Genomic DNA, 17434 nt, shown 5'->3' on the forward strand with positions numbered 1-17434 from the left:
TATCCCTGTAGCTATTGTGATCTCATGTTAGCCTCATGCATCATAGGTTTTATTTGACTTCCTCTGAAGGAGAAACTGATCTTGGCTGGAAGCAAGAGATCAGACATGACATATCACTGGGCTGATTTAGAATGGCATAGCTTGTGTTCCTATATAACTCTTATGTAACTGTCACCTTCTAGGTAACACTCGGCTGCATTTTCTGGTCCTGGTGACAGGCTGTACATCAGTGGGAAAAATCCTGGATGCTGAAGTTTACAAAATCACCGCAACAGATTTCTGTCCCCTCCAGGAAGAAACCAAGGAAGAGGATCGTGTTAATGCCCTTAAGAAAATTCTGAATTCTGGGATGTTCTATTTCTCCTGGCCAAATGCAGGCTCAAATTTTGACCTGACAGTGCGGGCCCAGAAGCAGGGTGATAACAGTTATGAATCTGGTAACTCCTTCTTCTGGTAAGTCTTTCATGTTATCTGCAAGTCTTTAGTCAACCCCAGCATCCTTCTCAATCTCACATAACCATGGAGAAAAATAAAGGTATAGATTTAAAATTAGACACGTTTTGCTTAATGAACCTTTTACTTCACAGGGCATGTGCTCTGACAGATTAATGGGCAATCAGGGTTGAGCACATAAAATCTAGATTACCTATGTAACCCACCTGTAAAAGCAAATTTAATAATAGCTTTGATTTTTTAGAAAGAAAAAATACATTTGCTGTATTTACAAAATACAGTATAAGTACATGTATTTATATGTGATAAATAGTTTACTTTCCAAGGGTTTTTAAAGTTATTTAACAAACATTCTTAATGTAGTAAAACCCTGTATATGTTATATCTCTCCTGCTGCATTACGTTACATTTTATAACTCTTGTGAGTTTAATGTCTCTAAGTCTATGTCTACGGGTACGTCTAGACTACAGGCTTTTGTCAACAGAAGTTTTCTCGACAGATACTGTCGACAAAGCTTCTGTCGACGAAGAGCGTCTACACTACATTCAGTTCTGTCGACAAAGCAAGCTGCTTTGTCGACATGGCAGTGTAGACGCAAGGACAGTTTACATGCAGTAACGCTTTCTGTCGACAGAACTCTGTCGACAGAAGGCATTATGCCTCGTGAAATGAGGTTTACCATCATCGACAAAACTGCTGAGTTCTGTCCACTTTTGTCGACAAAACCCTGTAGTCTAGACCCACCCTACAATACCAGATTATTTCAAAATAAGTTATTTTGAAATAACTCCCAAAATAACTATTTTGAAATAAGCTTATTCCCCTTCACAAGCAGGAGTTATTTCAAAATAACAAGCCCATTATTTAGAAATAATAGGCTTGGTAGTGTGGATGCTCACCTTGTTATTTCAAAATAAGGGGAGTTTTGGAAACAACTCCCCAGTGTAGACATGCCCTAAATTAACATTGCAATAATGTACCCTATTTTTTACATTGCAAATATTTTTGTTAATTTACAACTTACTGTAATAACACCATTTCACGTATGACTCATCTGATATGTTGATCAGCACTTATTTTATTTACTGGGTAACACGATACCTTACATCTTAAAAAATGAAGTAAAAAATATGTCCCACTTCACCAAAGATTGATTGAAAGGGAAAAACATACGTAGAAATAAGTATCCTTCCTATGTTGTCCCCCTGCAAAAGTTCAGTTTGTTTATCCTGTCAGTTTTGATAGGATACTCAAGTTCTCCCATCCTGTAATTTTTTTAGTGACAGACAGTTGCAATAAGGAAGCTAAACTGTAGTGGAAATAAATAAAAAATTACTACTAATGCTGTGCCAATGTGCGTGTACAGAATTCATACCCCACCACAGATTCCTTTGCTTCCCCACAGGAAAAATTACTTTCTTACAAACCCAGACCCCTCTGTTAAGCCCCAGCCATTGTCAGCTGGAAGCCCCAGCACAATCTTAATGCCCCTGCACCAAAAATCTGTCTTCCAGCCCCTGTGTACCAACCCCCCCCCCCCCCCCCGCACTGAGCTGCCTGCACCCATATTATCCCACACATACCTATCACCTCACACCTGGATCTCTTCACATTCCGCCCCTTTCACACTTGTATCCTGCCTGGTTGTGAATTGCCTGACCCACGTGTGGTGCACTTGGCACAGAGGGGCAGGGCCTCGGGACATTTCTGGGATAGGTACAGACCTTGTGCTGTGTCAGGGATGGGTGCAGCCTCAACGCAGAATTTGTGTCCTGTGGTGTGGGGGTGGCTACAGGGTAATCTCTTTCCTTCATGCAGCCAGTGGTCTATACTCCCCACTACCATACTGGAGCCTCTGTGTTTGTTTATTTACAAATAAAATTTGCAGAATTTTTCAATTTTTTATGCAGAGTTTTTAATATTTTGACCCTCAGGAGTAAAGTTACATAATGTTACAAGTAATACTTTGTCAGAATTGTACCTAAAGGTGCTGCTGGTATGAAAAAAAACTTTTTGTGACCTGCAGTAGATAAATATTAATAGCTAAACATTGTTTAATAGATGATTAATAGATAAGGCAAAGCAATTCACTTTGGTAAATAATCTCTCCAGCTGGGATGTGATTTCACCTAAAATAGACCCAATTTCAACTGTGCTCTGTGTGTGGGCCTTCCTCATTGACGCAGAAAATCCAGCTGTGTTCCAACAGAACTAAACTGCCATATTATAAGCTTATTTTTAATGTAGGAATAGTACAGTATGTATATTTGTTAAAGGCTTTTTCTTAATACTTCGGTCTTAGATACATGTTTGAATTCAATGGTACCTCTGCTTTCTGAATCAAGATATTGTCTTGCTAAATCAATCTTAGTTTATGTGGAAGCCTTATACTTTTATATGCAGTCTGACATAAGATCTATTGTATCTCTAAAATGAATATAGGAAACATTATATATCACATGAAAATTTTAACGCCCCCTGCACAAAAAAAGGGTTCTTATAACAGAGAGAGTCAGGCAACCTTAATTGTAGGCAGTGCTATCTGTGAACCCTGTAACATGCACTGCAACAAAGAAATCCTACTAGAATTTGCCTTGAATAAGATTAGTAGATTATTTTTTTTTTTTTTACATGGAGATATGGAAGGAAGGAAGGAAGAAAATGTAATTCTTTTGTAGCTGATTTTTAGCAGTGTAGTATCAAAATAGTAGAACAACTCTTCATCTTTTTCACATAAATGATCTGTGAAGAGCAAATGTTGTAGGATTTCACTAATACAGTAATGGTAATAGGGAATGAATTGCTGATGAAACTGATGGACATACGTTGGAGAAACAATATGTACCTCTGAGATCTGGTCATAGATTGGCTTGCTTTTAAAAAATCATGATACAAAGATAATACATCCATTGTAAACCATGCAGAACTCTGTTTGTAACATTTCTTTTCACTTTTAGGCCTGGTTTGGCTGGGAAAACTCTCCCCAAAATTCCAACAGATTTTAAGAGTTCTGCTAAGACATTTTCAAACCCTATTGCAACTATAGTATAGACCAGGTTCCAGGCAGCCCTGCCTGAAAGAATTATTTGTAGACCCCTGTGCGGATACAAAATTTGTATTTGCATCTGTATCCAGAAAAATGAGCCGCAGATATCCGCTTTGACATCTGCGAATGCAGATACCTGTGAATTGGCTGGGCTCTAGTTATTTGGACAAAACTGTAATTTAGGTAAGAGCCTTTTAAAGACCAGACATCAGAAAAATAGAAAATGGGAGATTTGCATATGGGCTTGTATAACTCGGATCAAAGTCTTCTGGACACATGGGCCGAAGTGCGGTGGTTGTCATGCTGTTAAAATCTCCCAGTTTCTATTAATTGTTCATTATGAATTACTAATTTCAGGTAAAGTGAGGTACAATAACATGGAATTACTTCGTATCAGAAAGCTTTAATTGTGAGCAGTGTGGGGTACAACTTGTTTCTTTTGCCTATTCCGTGTAAAGGAATCTATGCTCTCTTGAATCTTGCAGGAATCAATTGCTGCACGTGCCCTTTAAACATAACCAGGTGAACTGCTCCGACTGGCTGCTAAAAGTGATCTGTGGCACAGTGGACATCCGCACTGTCTACGCATCTCACAAGAAGGCGAAAGTCTGCCTCATTTCCCGGATCAGCTGTGAACGAGCTGGGGCCAGGTTTCACATACGAGGGGTCAGTGATGATGGACACGTGTCCAATTTTGTTGAGACCGAGCAGGTAAATGACGGGAAGGATCCCATAACCCTAAATAATTCAGTGCATCAGTGTATAATTGGGGAATCATTTACAGCAAGACTTAGAGGAACTCAGCAAGTGCTTTTTGTATGCAATGTTTTAAGCTGCTCTTATGCATGAAATAGGTCTTCACTCTTGCTCCTTAAGTGCCTACCCAGTCAGTTCTCCTTTTGTACCTCTAGCTTCTTGGGCACTCATAATTCATGTTTTTTATTTATTTCCCACTGTGGAAGTTCTAGCACCCCAGGCTTCTTGTCAAATTATAAATGTGCATTTTTCAGTAGATTCAGAAATTCCTGTCTTGAGCAGCAATGACTCATAAGTAAAATCAGCACATAAACCACAAGGTTCTCAATGTCTCCATGTATTTAATCAACCAAGAGGCCAATGCATCAACACAAGAAGGAAGTTTTAAAAATACAGTTATTATAAAATGATTGTGGTACTATACAAGAAAAGCATAAGTGATTCCCAGTGCAAGAGAAAGTGGGAGAAAGGCAGTTCTTTTGAAAGCCCTGGTAATTTTAGTCCACACACTTTTTATATAGGTCTGTTTAATTAGTCCTAGTTTACAATAGAAAAGGTTTGCTGATACAGACATAGTATCTACTGGCAAAAATGTTTTTAACCAATGTGGCTTACGCAATTTCATGAAATGAAAGCAGCTGTGCCGGCAGAAACATTTTTTTCCCCAGTGTATCTGTTTCTAAACTAGGGCTTTTGCTTGGATAAAAATGTCATAAAAATTAACACTCCTAGTTAATACTATTATATCTGTAAAAGTTTCTAGTATGGACCTAGCCTTAATCTCCTTACTGTTCTTCCTGGGAGGAAGACACAAAACTGTCAATGAAGACACAAAACTGGCAATGAGACTTTCTTTGTGACTCTAATCAGGTCACCTAGCCATGGATCCTGCAAAAAACAGCATGTATGAGTAGTCCCAGAAGAACACGCATGCACACAGTCAGTTTATATATAGTGTTCTCAGGATTAGTATAATAATTGTTTTGTTTCACTATTTTTCCAGCTGTAAGAAAGGGATAATTATAACTTCCTACCCCCCAGCAAGGCTAAATTAATTTTGTGTCATAATAAACTTCATTATAGAGGTTCTGGAGCTTTGCAATGCAATGTTCTAGTCAGGAGGAAGGCATTACAAAGGAACAAGAACATGGGTGAAAGATTCAAAAGTTCCTTTAGCCAACTAAGTAGAGTAAAGAGAACAGAGAGAGAAACTGCTATCTGGTCAGTGGCCAGGAGGCAAATTCCAATACAGCTCCATTAGGATAGGGTTGGCTTTCCATATGGGATGTGGTTTTATAAGAGGGGGATATGGCAGAACTTTATACTTCAGGTGTGCCTAGCAGAAAGGTGGAAACCCTAGTTCCAACTGGCGCTGATAACAAAGACAAGGGAGAAATATGCACGTTTGGTCTGGCTCCATAAATTAACATGACCAAGGAAAATAATAGAGACACAAAGTTGGTGAGATAATACTTTTTATTGGATGAACGTATGTTGGTGAAAGAGATGAACTTTCAAGCTTGACTTCTTCATGAAGAAGAGCTGTATATAGTTTGAAAGCTTGTCTCTCTCACCAGTGTAAGTTGGTCCAGGAAAAGTTATTACCTCACCCATCATGTGTGTCTAATATAGAACCAACACAGCTACAATGGCACAGCAAACAATGAAAATATATCATTTTGTTTCCTGTGCATTGCTTGGTTTACTACATTTAAAACAAAAAGCACAGGACCCTGAAGAACCCTCAGACCGCCTCTGTCTGCTGAAATTAGCTCTTCCATGTTCAGCTATCATTTTCCTTTTTTTGAAAAGATACAGGCACTGCTCCTACCCAAAAGAATGACACTTTTAATCAAATGTAGATTTTAATATTCATGAAGAGCTGCATCTGTATGGGAGATCAAAGATAAATGAACAGGCCATAACCTCCAGTACACAAAACATCATCCCTAAGCTTGGTCAACATTTTTCAACATTTTCAGGAGCAAATATACAAAACCGTGTCATCAAAGCCTTAGAATATATTTTTGAAGAGTGGAATTTTGGTGCCTAGTCCACTGGAAAACGTTTCTTCTGGGGCAGACAGATGTGTGCACCTGTAGGTGAAATTTACCATTGGACAGAGGGAGCAGAGAGAGAAAAAAGATGTCTCTACAATTGCCCGATAAAGCAATGTATAATCCTCGTAGACCAGGGCTGGGCAGTAATTTTTAATGGGAGGTCACTCCAAGATTTTGGCAAGTGGTCAAGGGCCACGCTAATATGGAAGGAATGTGGGGTCTGGGATGGAGGTTGGGTGAAGAAGGGAGTTTGGGGTAGGAGACTGGGATGCAGGAGTGGGTGTGGGGTCTGGGTGAAGGATGGGGTTGTGATGTGGTGCAGGAGCTTGGGGTGCAGGGTTCAGGAAGGGATAAGGGTGCAGGGGAGGATTCTGGTCTGGGGGAGGGGCTCTAAAAGGTGATGCAGAGTCTGGGAGGGGTTGTGACCTGGAAGAAGGGGGTGCAGTGGGTTTGGGTGGTGACCTGGGGGTGGGGATTGGAATGCGGGGTCAGGGAGGGGGTATGGGTGCAGTAGAGGATTCTGGCCTGTGGGAACGTGCAGAATGGGGTGCAGGGAGGGAGGGAGTTGTGACCTGGGAGAAGGGGGTAAAGGGGTACAGAGAGTTTGGGTGGTGGCCTGGGGCAGGTGGGTGGTGGCCTGGGGCAGGTAGCTGGCGGGGGGGGGGACAGAGAGGGATGGGATGCCAGAGGCAGGCTCTGGTTGGGAAGTACTTACCTAGGTGGCTCCCGGTGAGCAGCTCTGCAGGAACCTGAGGCAGGCTCTCTGATGAAGTCTCAGTTGGCAGGCTACTCTACTTGGGACTGCTTTAGGTATGGGGGGGCAGGGGAGAGAGGTTTCACATGCTGTCCCTGCTCCCAGCAAAATTTCTCAGCTCCTATTTGCTGGAAACTGACTAATGGGAGCTGAGAGATTTTTTTTGGGGGGGAGGGGCAGGAGCAGTGTGCAAAGCTTCCCTCCCCAGCCATCTAAATCAGAGCAACCAGCTCTTAAAAGCATGAGCTGCTCTCTGCCTAAGGGTCCTGGCAAGGCGACCTCAGGCCAAATCTGGTGGCTTGACAGGCTGGATCCAGCCTGCTGCAGCTTCTTGCCCACCTCTGTTCATACCAAGTATAAAATAGTAATTTTTCACCAAACTAAGCATGGGATGCTGTGGTTTCTTACGAGGAAGGAAAGTTAGACGTTGAGATGGGTAGCCATCATTTCTCAGGTCAGCCCCAAATGTGCAGTGCTACCTCCTTGCAGCTCAGTTGCCAGTCTTGATACTATTCCTATTTCTCAGCATGCCAGCTATTTGGGTCCAGGGTTCCTTAGCTTATTTGGTCATGCTCTTGCAGAACACCTCCTGCAAGAGGTGTTGGAAATGATTGACACACAAATATGATGCCAGTTGTTTCGCAGCACAAATGAAGTTCAGCCCCTGATGAAAAGGCAAAATGTTGATAGATTGCCAACAATTGAATGGGATAGTGGTTGGTCAGGAGCAGTGCATCCTTCACTGGGCCTTCTGTGCTGCTTTTCCAGTTCAGTAGGTAGTCAATATCTAAGGCTATATCTACACTGTCATTTTTTTTCCGGCAGAAGATATGCAAATCATGCTCTCATTTGCATATCTTCTGCCGAGCCTTTTTGCGGAAGAAGTTTTGCAGCTAAAAAGCCCCATGTAGACGGGGCCATTTGTCGGAAGAAAAGCCTTTTTCACAAGATCCCTTATTCCTCAAAAAATGAGGTTTACGGGATCTTGTGAAAAAGGCTTTTTTTCTGACAAATGGCCCCGTCTACACGGGGTTTTTTAGCGGCAAAACCTCTTCCACAAAAAGGATCGGCAGAAGATAAGCAAATGGAAGCACGATTTGCATATCTTCTGCTGGAAAAAAAATGACAGTGTAGATATAGCCTCAGAGTGGTTTTTGAGCTATTCAGAACCGGAAAAGCCAAAGCAAAGAGGAAATAAGTGCCAGATGACTGAACTGTTATGACTAAAAGAGTTGGAGGTCAATACCTACAGAAGTGCTCTGCTGTCTAATTTTTGCCAGGCTAACTGCTCTAAGAAAAGTAATAGAGAGGTAGCCGCGTTAGTCTGATCTTGCAAAAACAAAAGGAAAAACTATGTAGCACTTTAAAGACTAACAAGATGGTTTAATAGGTGATGAGCTTTCGTGGGCCAGACCCACTTCCTCAGATCGTATGCTGTACGAAAACAAAGTGAGAGCTAACCACCAGGATACAAGCAGTCCAGTTAAAGCTGGCATCCACTTACCATCATATATATAGTAGCCCAATGTCTGAGAGTCTGTAACGCTGAAATGCTGGCTGTTCCCTCTGGGCAGCCCGTGCTGCATGGGGAGCGCGGGGTCCAAACAGCCGCTTGCTCCACTTGCTCCCCCACGGCGGCCTGGCTGAGTGGTGCAGAAGTCAGCCGAGCGCCATGGAGGAAGGGGAAGGGAGAAGGGGTAGTGATGTTCACAGCCGGGGGCGGGGCCTGGAGCTGCTGTCACACAGCACATCACCGCCCCACCCCCTGGCCGTGAACGTCACCACCCCACCCCCCTTCTCCCGCTGTGGCGTTTGGCTGACTTCTGCCGTTTGGACTCCGCGGTCCCCCAAGTGAGAGGCAGGAGGGGGAGGAGAAGAGAAAGAGAGAGAAGGAGAGAGAGGCAGGAGGTGGAGGAGAGCTGAAAGAGAGAGGGGGAGGCAGTAGGAGGAGGAGAGAGAGAGACCGGAGGCTCAGGAGAGAAGACCAACGTGGAGGAGAGACCTGAAAATCCTGTCTTATGATGGACTAATTGGCTAGTTAGGAAGTAAAAGCCAAAAAATAATCTCTTTTCTACTTTCATAGTAGTCTACTGACTAATGGGCTATGAGGTAATATCATGAACGTTTGTAATTAGAATAACATTTTGTGTCCATTTGCAGCAGCCTGTACTGAGCTGGCATGCTGGCTCTGAGTTTCATGAATAAATATCTCCCCAGGGTTCTGAAAAGTCAGAACTCTCTCCTCCCCTTTACAAAGATTTAATTCTAATAATATTTTTCTGTTTTAAGAAGAAAAAGAAACAATTAGCCTTCTCTCCAGGCAGCTCTTTTATGCATAGATGGTGTTCTTTTGTCTCCCACTGAGTTAGCCTTGTGGCATTTCAGCTCTGCAGTGAGTCATTTTTTTGTGGGCTCACTTCAACTGCAGTGACTCACTGTACAGAAGAGGAGTGGGGGAGCTAAATATCTCTCTGTCGATTTTTCTTTTAAAAATCAGGCTGCCAGTTAATCTATTAGTTACTTGGTTCTTTAGCTTAATCACTTAACAAGAAAGATAAAAGCAGTCAGAAAGGCTGATGCAGCAGCCCGTAGAGGGTAAGGAGTGCTGTGAAAAAGCCTTCTGAAAGTATGCACTTAAACTGCTTTAGCCAGCATTTTGTGAAAGAAGGGGCTCATCTTCCTACTCACAGTGGGAGGAGGGTTTGAAATGATGCTTTGTTCCCGCAAAGGGACCTAAATAACATGTTTTCTCTTTGTTCACAATGTTTCATATAGCAAGAAAATAAAATAAGACATCTGTCTCATGGATTTCTACTGAGAACAGAAGTTAACTTGGTCCAACCCCCCTCTCCACCGTCCCCTAGTTAGGAGACTCCACCACATTCCTTTTTTTTTCTCTAGATAGTAGAGAAGAAGCAAGTATGCTTTCATTATTTAGTTTATGTACTAGTCAGTGTTTACATTTCATCTCCCTGCCTCCTGTCACATTTGGCCTCCTCCAGTGAACCATCAGCTCTTGAACAAACCTATTTTCCCCCAATATTAAATGCTTGGTGTATGAGTTTGGCTGTTTTTAAATGGGAATGGAGGTTATTTGTTACTCTGAAATGTAGGGCTGTCACAGAGTAGTCAACTAGTCAATTAAACCTTAGACTTCTCGGTTAATCTAGTCGTCCTGTAAAGTAATGCAGTTGCTGAACCAGTTTAGCTGTGAGAGGATGCAGTTCTAGGGCACAGTACTTAGGAAACCTACCCCCAAAAGGGATCAAACCCCCAAATAAATCCGTCTTTCTCTGTGTAAAAGTTTTACACAAAGAAAGCTCAATGAGGATGTTTGCCCTTTTTATCAAAGAAAGAGAGAGATGCACACTGGTTTTTTTCACCCAGGTAACAATTATTTACACTGGCCATATAGTAAACAAAAGGTTTTTTTTATTTAGTACAAAAAATGGGATTTAAGGGGTTGCAAGTGAAAACAAACCAATCAAATAAGTTACTAAGTTAAAATAAAAAGAAAATGCATAGCTAGTGCTAATTCACCAAAAAACATATTGCAACCAGATTCTTACCCTACTTAGCTGTTTTTGTTCTAGACATAATCTTCAGGTCAGAGACTCTTTTATTCTGACCTGGATCTTCAGCCCTTTGTATCATTTCAGGGTTTTCCAGTCAAAGACCGAGGCTGATAGCATCCCCTTGCTTAAATAGCCTTTCCTCCAGGGTGGGAACTATTTGTTCTATATCCCTCCCATGGAAAACTACCAGGTTCAAAACAGAATTCCAGTATAAAGTGGTATAGTCGCATGTCTTACAAGTCTAATCACCTTTAAACTTACAGAACAAACAAGGCTGTTTACAAGTCGTTAAGTGGTCACCAAGTCGTTAAGGCTTTTGGGGGCCCTTATTAACACATTTAAAATGAATCAGAGGCAGTAGCGCTCCCCTGTCCATCGGATGTAGAGCAGCCTCTGTCTGCGGGGAGTTTGGACCCCCTACAGAGAGAGGGTGCTTCACAGCAGCCTCCCCTGACCCACTGCTACGCTGCCGTCTCTTATAAAGGCAGTAGTGTGGAGTGGGGGGCAGGTGGCACCATGGAATGGGGACTAGGGGAAACTGGCTTTTAAGCTGGCTCCCTTCAGCACCAGCTCCTGCCTGCCCCCCCACCCCACCCCTGTAGGAGGCAGCTGTGGGGGGGGGGGAGAAGCAGGTGGGTATGCTGAGCCAGCACTCAAGGGGAACCTGCTTGAAAGCTGGCTCCCCACACATATTGGCTCCAACCTGTCCCCCACACTGTCTGTGCTGCTGCCTCTCTATCAGAGGGTATGTCTACACTAGCCACCCTAGTTCGAACTTGCAAATGAAGCCTGGGATTAAAATATCCCAGGCTTTATTTGCATGTTCCCGGGCGCTGCCATTTTTAAATGCCTGGTAGTTCGGACTCTCTGCCCATAGCTACACGCGGCACGGGCTAGGTAGTTCGAACTAAAGCCCCTAATTCGGACTACTGTTACTCCTCCTGCAATGAGGAACTAGGGTGGCTAGTGTAGACATACCCAGAGGGAGCAGCGCAGAACTGGGGGTGGGGCAGGCAGATCTGGTGCTTGGGGAGCCTGCTTAAAGCCAGCTCCTCACAGGCGCCAGCTCCCACTGTTGCCTTCTCCCCTCCCCTGCCCCTCCGCTGCCTCTGATACAGAGGCAGTAAGTGGGGAGGTGGGGGTGAAATGCACATATTCAACAAGTTGAATAAACCTAGGCTTATCGGTTAATCATATAGTTGTCTACACAATGACATCCCTAATCCTCATTCCTTCACAGAAACCTGTTGACATCAGGAGCACTTTACTTGGGCATAGAACACAGCTGATGCAGTGTGTTTACAGGATCAGGGCTGGGATTTGTTCTAGTCTGTGTGGCAGGGACCAAAGCAGGGTCTAATCATGTTAGGGAATCATTTTTCTTTTCCTTATTTCTATTCCTTATCCTATTTCGTTATTCTTTGGAGGAGGAGTTAACGTAGGAGCAGTTATCTAGGAGGAAGTGTCTTGCATGGCATACTCTTGATCCTAATAATTCACTTGGAGGAATATTAGCCTCCTAGGTGTAAATAATCTAAGACTGTTCATATATTCCAAGGCCAGAAAAAACACTGTGGTGGTCTAGTGTAAGCTCCTGTATACTTCAGGCTATCGATCTTATAGAGCAGATCTTTTAGAAAAACTTCCCATCTTGATTGAGAAACCTTCACAACCTTTGGTCAGTTGTTCCAGTGGTTAGTTACTCTCGCTATTAACAAATTATACCTTATTTCTGGTCTGACTTTGTTCAGCTTCTAGCCCCCTGAATTGTGATCTATTTTTTCCTGAAGGGCCCATTATTGAATATTTGTTCACCATGTAGATACATATACCTTGAGATCAAATCACCTCTTAACCTTCCCTTTCCTAAGATAAATAGATTGAGCTAATTCAATCTGTCATAATAAGGCATGCTTTCTAATCCTTTAATCATTCTTGTGGCTCTTCTCTGCACCCTCACTAGTTTATCAACATCATTCTTGAATTGTGGGCACCAGAACTGGACACAGTATTCCAGCAGTGGTTGCACCAGTACTAAATACAAAGGTAAAATAACCTCTCTATTCCTACTCAGAATTAACCTGATGACACATCCAAGGATCACGCTAGCCCTTTTTCTCAGCTTCACACAAAAGTCATGTGCAGTTGATTATTCGCCATGATCCACACAATTGTACAATATATGTGATACCAGATGTATATGATCTCCCTCTATAGGAGCACTTTCTGTCTATGACATGATGATGTAGTTTTAACATTTCATTTCAAGTTATGCAAATAATTGACTCATCTCATTTGTCAGCAGGTGGTTATTGTTAAAATTGTAAATGAGTAATGGTCCAATTCCAGAAATGTTTATAGATTCTAGGGCAGATTCTGAGCTACTCTGAGTCAATATAGCTCCACTAGTGTCAATAGAGCTATGCCACTGTACATCATCTGAGAATCAGGCCTACTGTGTCTGACTTTAACAGATTATTTGAGGGTTAAAGGTCATTGACTTGTTTGATTTTATGGCTGCCCTGCTCAGCAAAAAGAAAGAGGCAAGGATGGGGTTACTTACTTCTCATGTTGCAGTTCTGCCATATTACACCAAGCAGTTCCTAGGGCAAAACAGAACTGCAACAATTTTAGGTTTTTATAGTGCACCTGTCACCATGGTAACTAAACATTGTACACAATTAAGAGCAGAGATTGCAAAGTTGTATTGGACAGGTGCGTTTATCTCATGATCTGAACTCTGTCAGCCTAAGCTTGATTCCTTCTTTCTGTGTCCTTTATTGAAGTCACTTAACTTCTCTCTCAGTAAAATGGGGATAATAATAGGCATATACATACCTCTCAAGAGTTTTGTGAGGGTTAATTAGTTAATGTTCGTAGTGATATATTTAAAAATAATATTTTCATCTGTAGATCTCAAAGCACTTTACAATAGAGGTAATTTTAAATACGGGGAAGTTGAGGCACAGATGTCTATGTGATTTTTTTTTTCCCCATGGTCACCCAGCAGGCCAGGGGAAGAGCCAGGAATAGTCTCATGGTAACTGGTTTCCCATTGCCTAGACTTCTTTCTTATGTAGCCTCTTTCTCTGCACCTGCTGCTCATCTCATTTTGGACCGACTGCCAAGCTGCTAGCTGATATGCTAAATGATACAGTGTGACTAAAAAAGAAGGCACCTGGATGGGATGACTGATACCATTCATTTGCTAGGCTTTGGAAGGCTCATTGTGATGTACAAGAAAACAGAGACTTGTATTATATATCACAAATGGAAAAGGGCCAAGATTCCATTGCTAAGTATAGACCCAGGACTGTGATGTTGGCTTTACGCTGTTGCTCTCTGGTAATACTATGTCTGAAGATAAATTCTTTTAGACTAGGCTTGTTTAAAATAGAATACTTTTGCAGGTAGGGTTAGAGGGGAGGATGGGGTACATCCTTTGTGCTTCTCATGTTTTAGTTTTGCTGCAAGATTAGTTTAATAGCACTGTTCACAGAGATAAATACAAAGTGCGGGAGAGAACGGTGGCTAGCAAGAAGAGAGGGCCGGAAGTATTTTACTGTAAACATCCTGGATAAGGAATAGCACACATGGGGTTATCCCCCACATTTCAAATTAGAAGTGGCAAAGCTGCAGGTTTTGGACACATTTTTGGGGGCACATGAACAGGACACAACGTGTGGTCAAAGAAAATAGTTAAGTGAGTAGCAGATAAGCTTACCCCACAGCTGGCATTAGCCATCACAGGTCACATGGAGTGTTGACATCTCCCTAGTTAAACTTCTATGAAGGAGAAAGTGGCCTGTCTCAATCTGTCCACTAGCATAGCTAGGTCATCTTCAGTGTGAGGAAAATCTCTGCCGTACAAGCATCTACGCCTTAAATTCTCTTTTATTACCAGTGAGTAGCAAATTAAACCTAGTGAGTTGGCATGAAAGCGAACAAGGCATAATGTAGTTTCCATTACTTTGTGGTTAGGAACGCTGACAGAGCTGTGTCCTCTGAGATCTACCATTCACCTTTTCTTTGGTGTTTGTATCTTAACGTGTGTTGTCTGATTGATTGAGGAGTGACAGAGGAGTACGTTGCATTGACGAGTCTCTTTCCCTTTATATTGTTACCACAGACGATTTATTTGGATGATGACGTCTCTTCCTTTGTTCAGATCAGAGGCTCCGTTCCACTGTTTTGGGAGCAACCAGGGCTTCAGGTAAATAAAATGAAGAATCAAGTGACCTGTTACTAATGCTATTAACAGTTGCTTAGGATTTGTTTATTAATGTGTTTTATTCACGAGGAGATTTGCCTTGTAAAATACTAAACTCTTTCGACTCAGTTTTTATTTGTGGGAAAGTTAGGCTATTTTTAAAAGGAATAGGCAAACATCCAGAGATTAGATGTTGAAGATTAATATTTTAAGTGCTCAGATAATGCCCGAGAACAGTTAATTTATTTACACAGATGTTTCTTTGTAATTTTTTTTACTTTTCCCAGAATTACCTGTCTGTCTGAAATACCGGTATCTTTGTCCTCTATAGTATATGGAGGGGGCTCTAGTGCAAGAGCTCTAAGATTTTAAAATAAATACAATTGGTAAGTGAGTATACTTGGTAGATTTCATCAGTGCTAAGGTCAGAAGGAACAACAATGATTATCTAGTCTAACCACCAGCATGCCACAGACCAAAGAATTTTGTGTAGTGTTTCCTTCATCAAGCCCAATAATTTATATAACAAAAATTTGAAAGTTCAAAATTGTGTGTTTTTTTTAAAAAATTATTATTTGTATTATCATAGCACCTAGGAGCTCCAGCCCTGAACCAGCACCTCACTGTGCTAGACACTATGTACAGAACAAAATGACAGTCCCTGGCCCCAAAGAGCTCATAGTCTAACACAAGAGATGGCTACAGAAAGGACCATTGGAGGAGTGCAAGGAGACACTGAGACCACATTAATCAGCGTGACAGGCAGTGCTCTGCAGCAGCCTAAGAGTCATGCACAGTTAGGTGCTATAAACACATCCCCTATAATTTTCAAAATCTCATTTCCAAAATTCTAACATCCAGCACTGAGCATCAGCGTTGTACAAGAGATGAATGTCATCTAAATACAATGCAGAATAAACTGAAACAAAACGCCTCCATATAAATAACGTTGATATCCTTTTGACATTTTGGGCTAGAACCTACTTGTAGTTGGCATGCCAGACACACACTGGCCACACTGAGCTTGGCCATGGATTGTAGCTATACGAGTCTAATCATATGATACATTTTCCACATGGTCTGCTTCCTCAAGCAACTCTTTTGTTTTTAAACCCATTTCCACCCAGATATTTATTCTGGTTATACCTTCAGTGAGAGATCATTCAAAAACTCAGGCAAGAGGCAGCCTGGTATTTTCACAATTCTCAGAATAGGGGAAGAAACAATTTCAGAATGTACATAGGTACACACACAGAAAGATAAATATATATATGCATGCACTATATTCTGTACAGTGTGTAGTGACTTTGGTAATAAGCATAAGCTTCCTTTTTCAGTATTGATTAAATGCCTCAGGTTTGCCTTGGGTATGAATTATGGAAGTCCTATATTGCTTTGTATATTTTCAAGCCTGGAGAGTATCCCTGAATTTAGCCTTTTTGACTTGGACAGAATTTTCTCCTCTCTCAGAAGGAAAAGCCACACATTTGTGTGTATCCAGCAATAGATTGTGCAAGCTTTACTCGCATTCATGAGCACTTACTCATCAGAGCACTCATTCACTCCTTATGCACATATGCTGGCATCAAAGTGAGAGAGGGTCACACAGTCTAACCTTATATAGAAAGAAAATACAGACGAAATGCTGACAAACAGGAAACCAAAGAAGATTTTTTTAAATTCCAGGTGGGTCTTTTTAGAGGATTTAGCTATTAATTGGGAAAAAATACAATATATATTCAGCTGCACTGAATAAAAATGCCAGTAGTTAGCATTTACCAAAAATTTGAGCCTACTGCTATTAATGTCAGTGTGAAAACGCCCACTGACTTCAGTGAACCAGGATTTAGCCCTCAGTGCGGTATAAATATAAAGTACTATGAATGTATTATCCAATTAATCTAAAAAAGAAGAGATCAAACTAGTCAGGCCACAGTGTCTCTTTCCATGGAACTGGCAGATATGCAGTGCCTCAGTTATTGATAGAGGTAAGGAAAGTTGGGCACAGAACACAGTCCTGTTGCGTAGTGAGAGATTTTTGCTTGAGTATTGGCCAGGATAGGGGATTTGTTTAGCAGTAAATAAGGGCGTAGGTATCCCATTAACAAATGGTAATCAGTCATGTTTTTCATTGTAATTGTAAATGCTTTCTAATAAAAGCTGTAGATTTTGTACTAAATGTATTATGGGGAGGTGTTTGTAATTTGTTCAGTGGTAATAAACATATTTCCCTTGAGGAAAATAGACATCTAGTTATTCAAGATGTCAGCAGCTTAGATAATAACTTCATATTATTTCTTCTAATATTTTTTAGGTTGGTTCCCATCATCTGAGACTTAACCGAGGCCTGGAAGCTAATGCCCCTGCTTTTGACAAGTAGGTTTCATTAAACTCTGGCAGTAACACAGCAGCTAAGCATGTAACCAAAATTCCACAGCTGTACTTTGTTCCAGTGAACCAGAGCTGTTAGAGGAGGAGAGCACTTGTTAGATTATATGGTCCATTATTCCCTTGCTATTTCATGATTATTCCCTACAGTGTAGCTCTCGTCCTTTTTCCTTTCTAGTTTTGGTGGAAAT

The 17434-nt window shown here is 41.6% G+C and overlaps 1 protein-coding gene across 2 annotated transcripts in view; it reads left to right on the forward strand.

Moving 5' to 3' along the window:
• SYNJ2 (synaptojanin 2) overlaps positions 1-17434 on the forward strand; it is an 84187-nt gene that overhangs the window by 23314 nt on the left and 43439 nt on the right. Inside the window, exons 3-6 of one of the 2 annotated variants that reach the window (XM_075924523.1) lie at positions 183-453; positions 3986-4211; positions 14775-14858; positions 17170-17231. In XM_075924523.1, coding sequence (XP_075780638.1) covers positions 183-453; positions 3986-4211; positions 14775-14858; positions 17170-17231 — 643 coding nt within the window. The remainder of the gene's footprint in view (positions 1-182; positions 454-3985; positions 4212-14774; positions 14859-17169; positions 17232-17434) is intronic. The other variant, XM_075924524.1, reaches the window with a different exon arrangement.

This window comes from Pelodiscus sinensis, chromosome 3, assembly GCF_049634645.1.
Source record: "Pelodiscus sinensis isolate JC-2024 chromosome 3, ASM4963464v1, whole genome shotgun sequence".
NCBI lineage: Eukaryota > Metazoa > Chordata > Testudines > Trionychidae > Pelodiscus > Pelodiscus sinensis.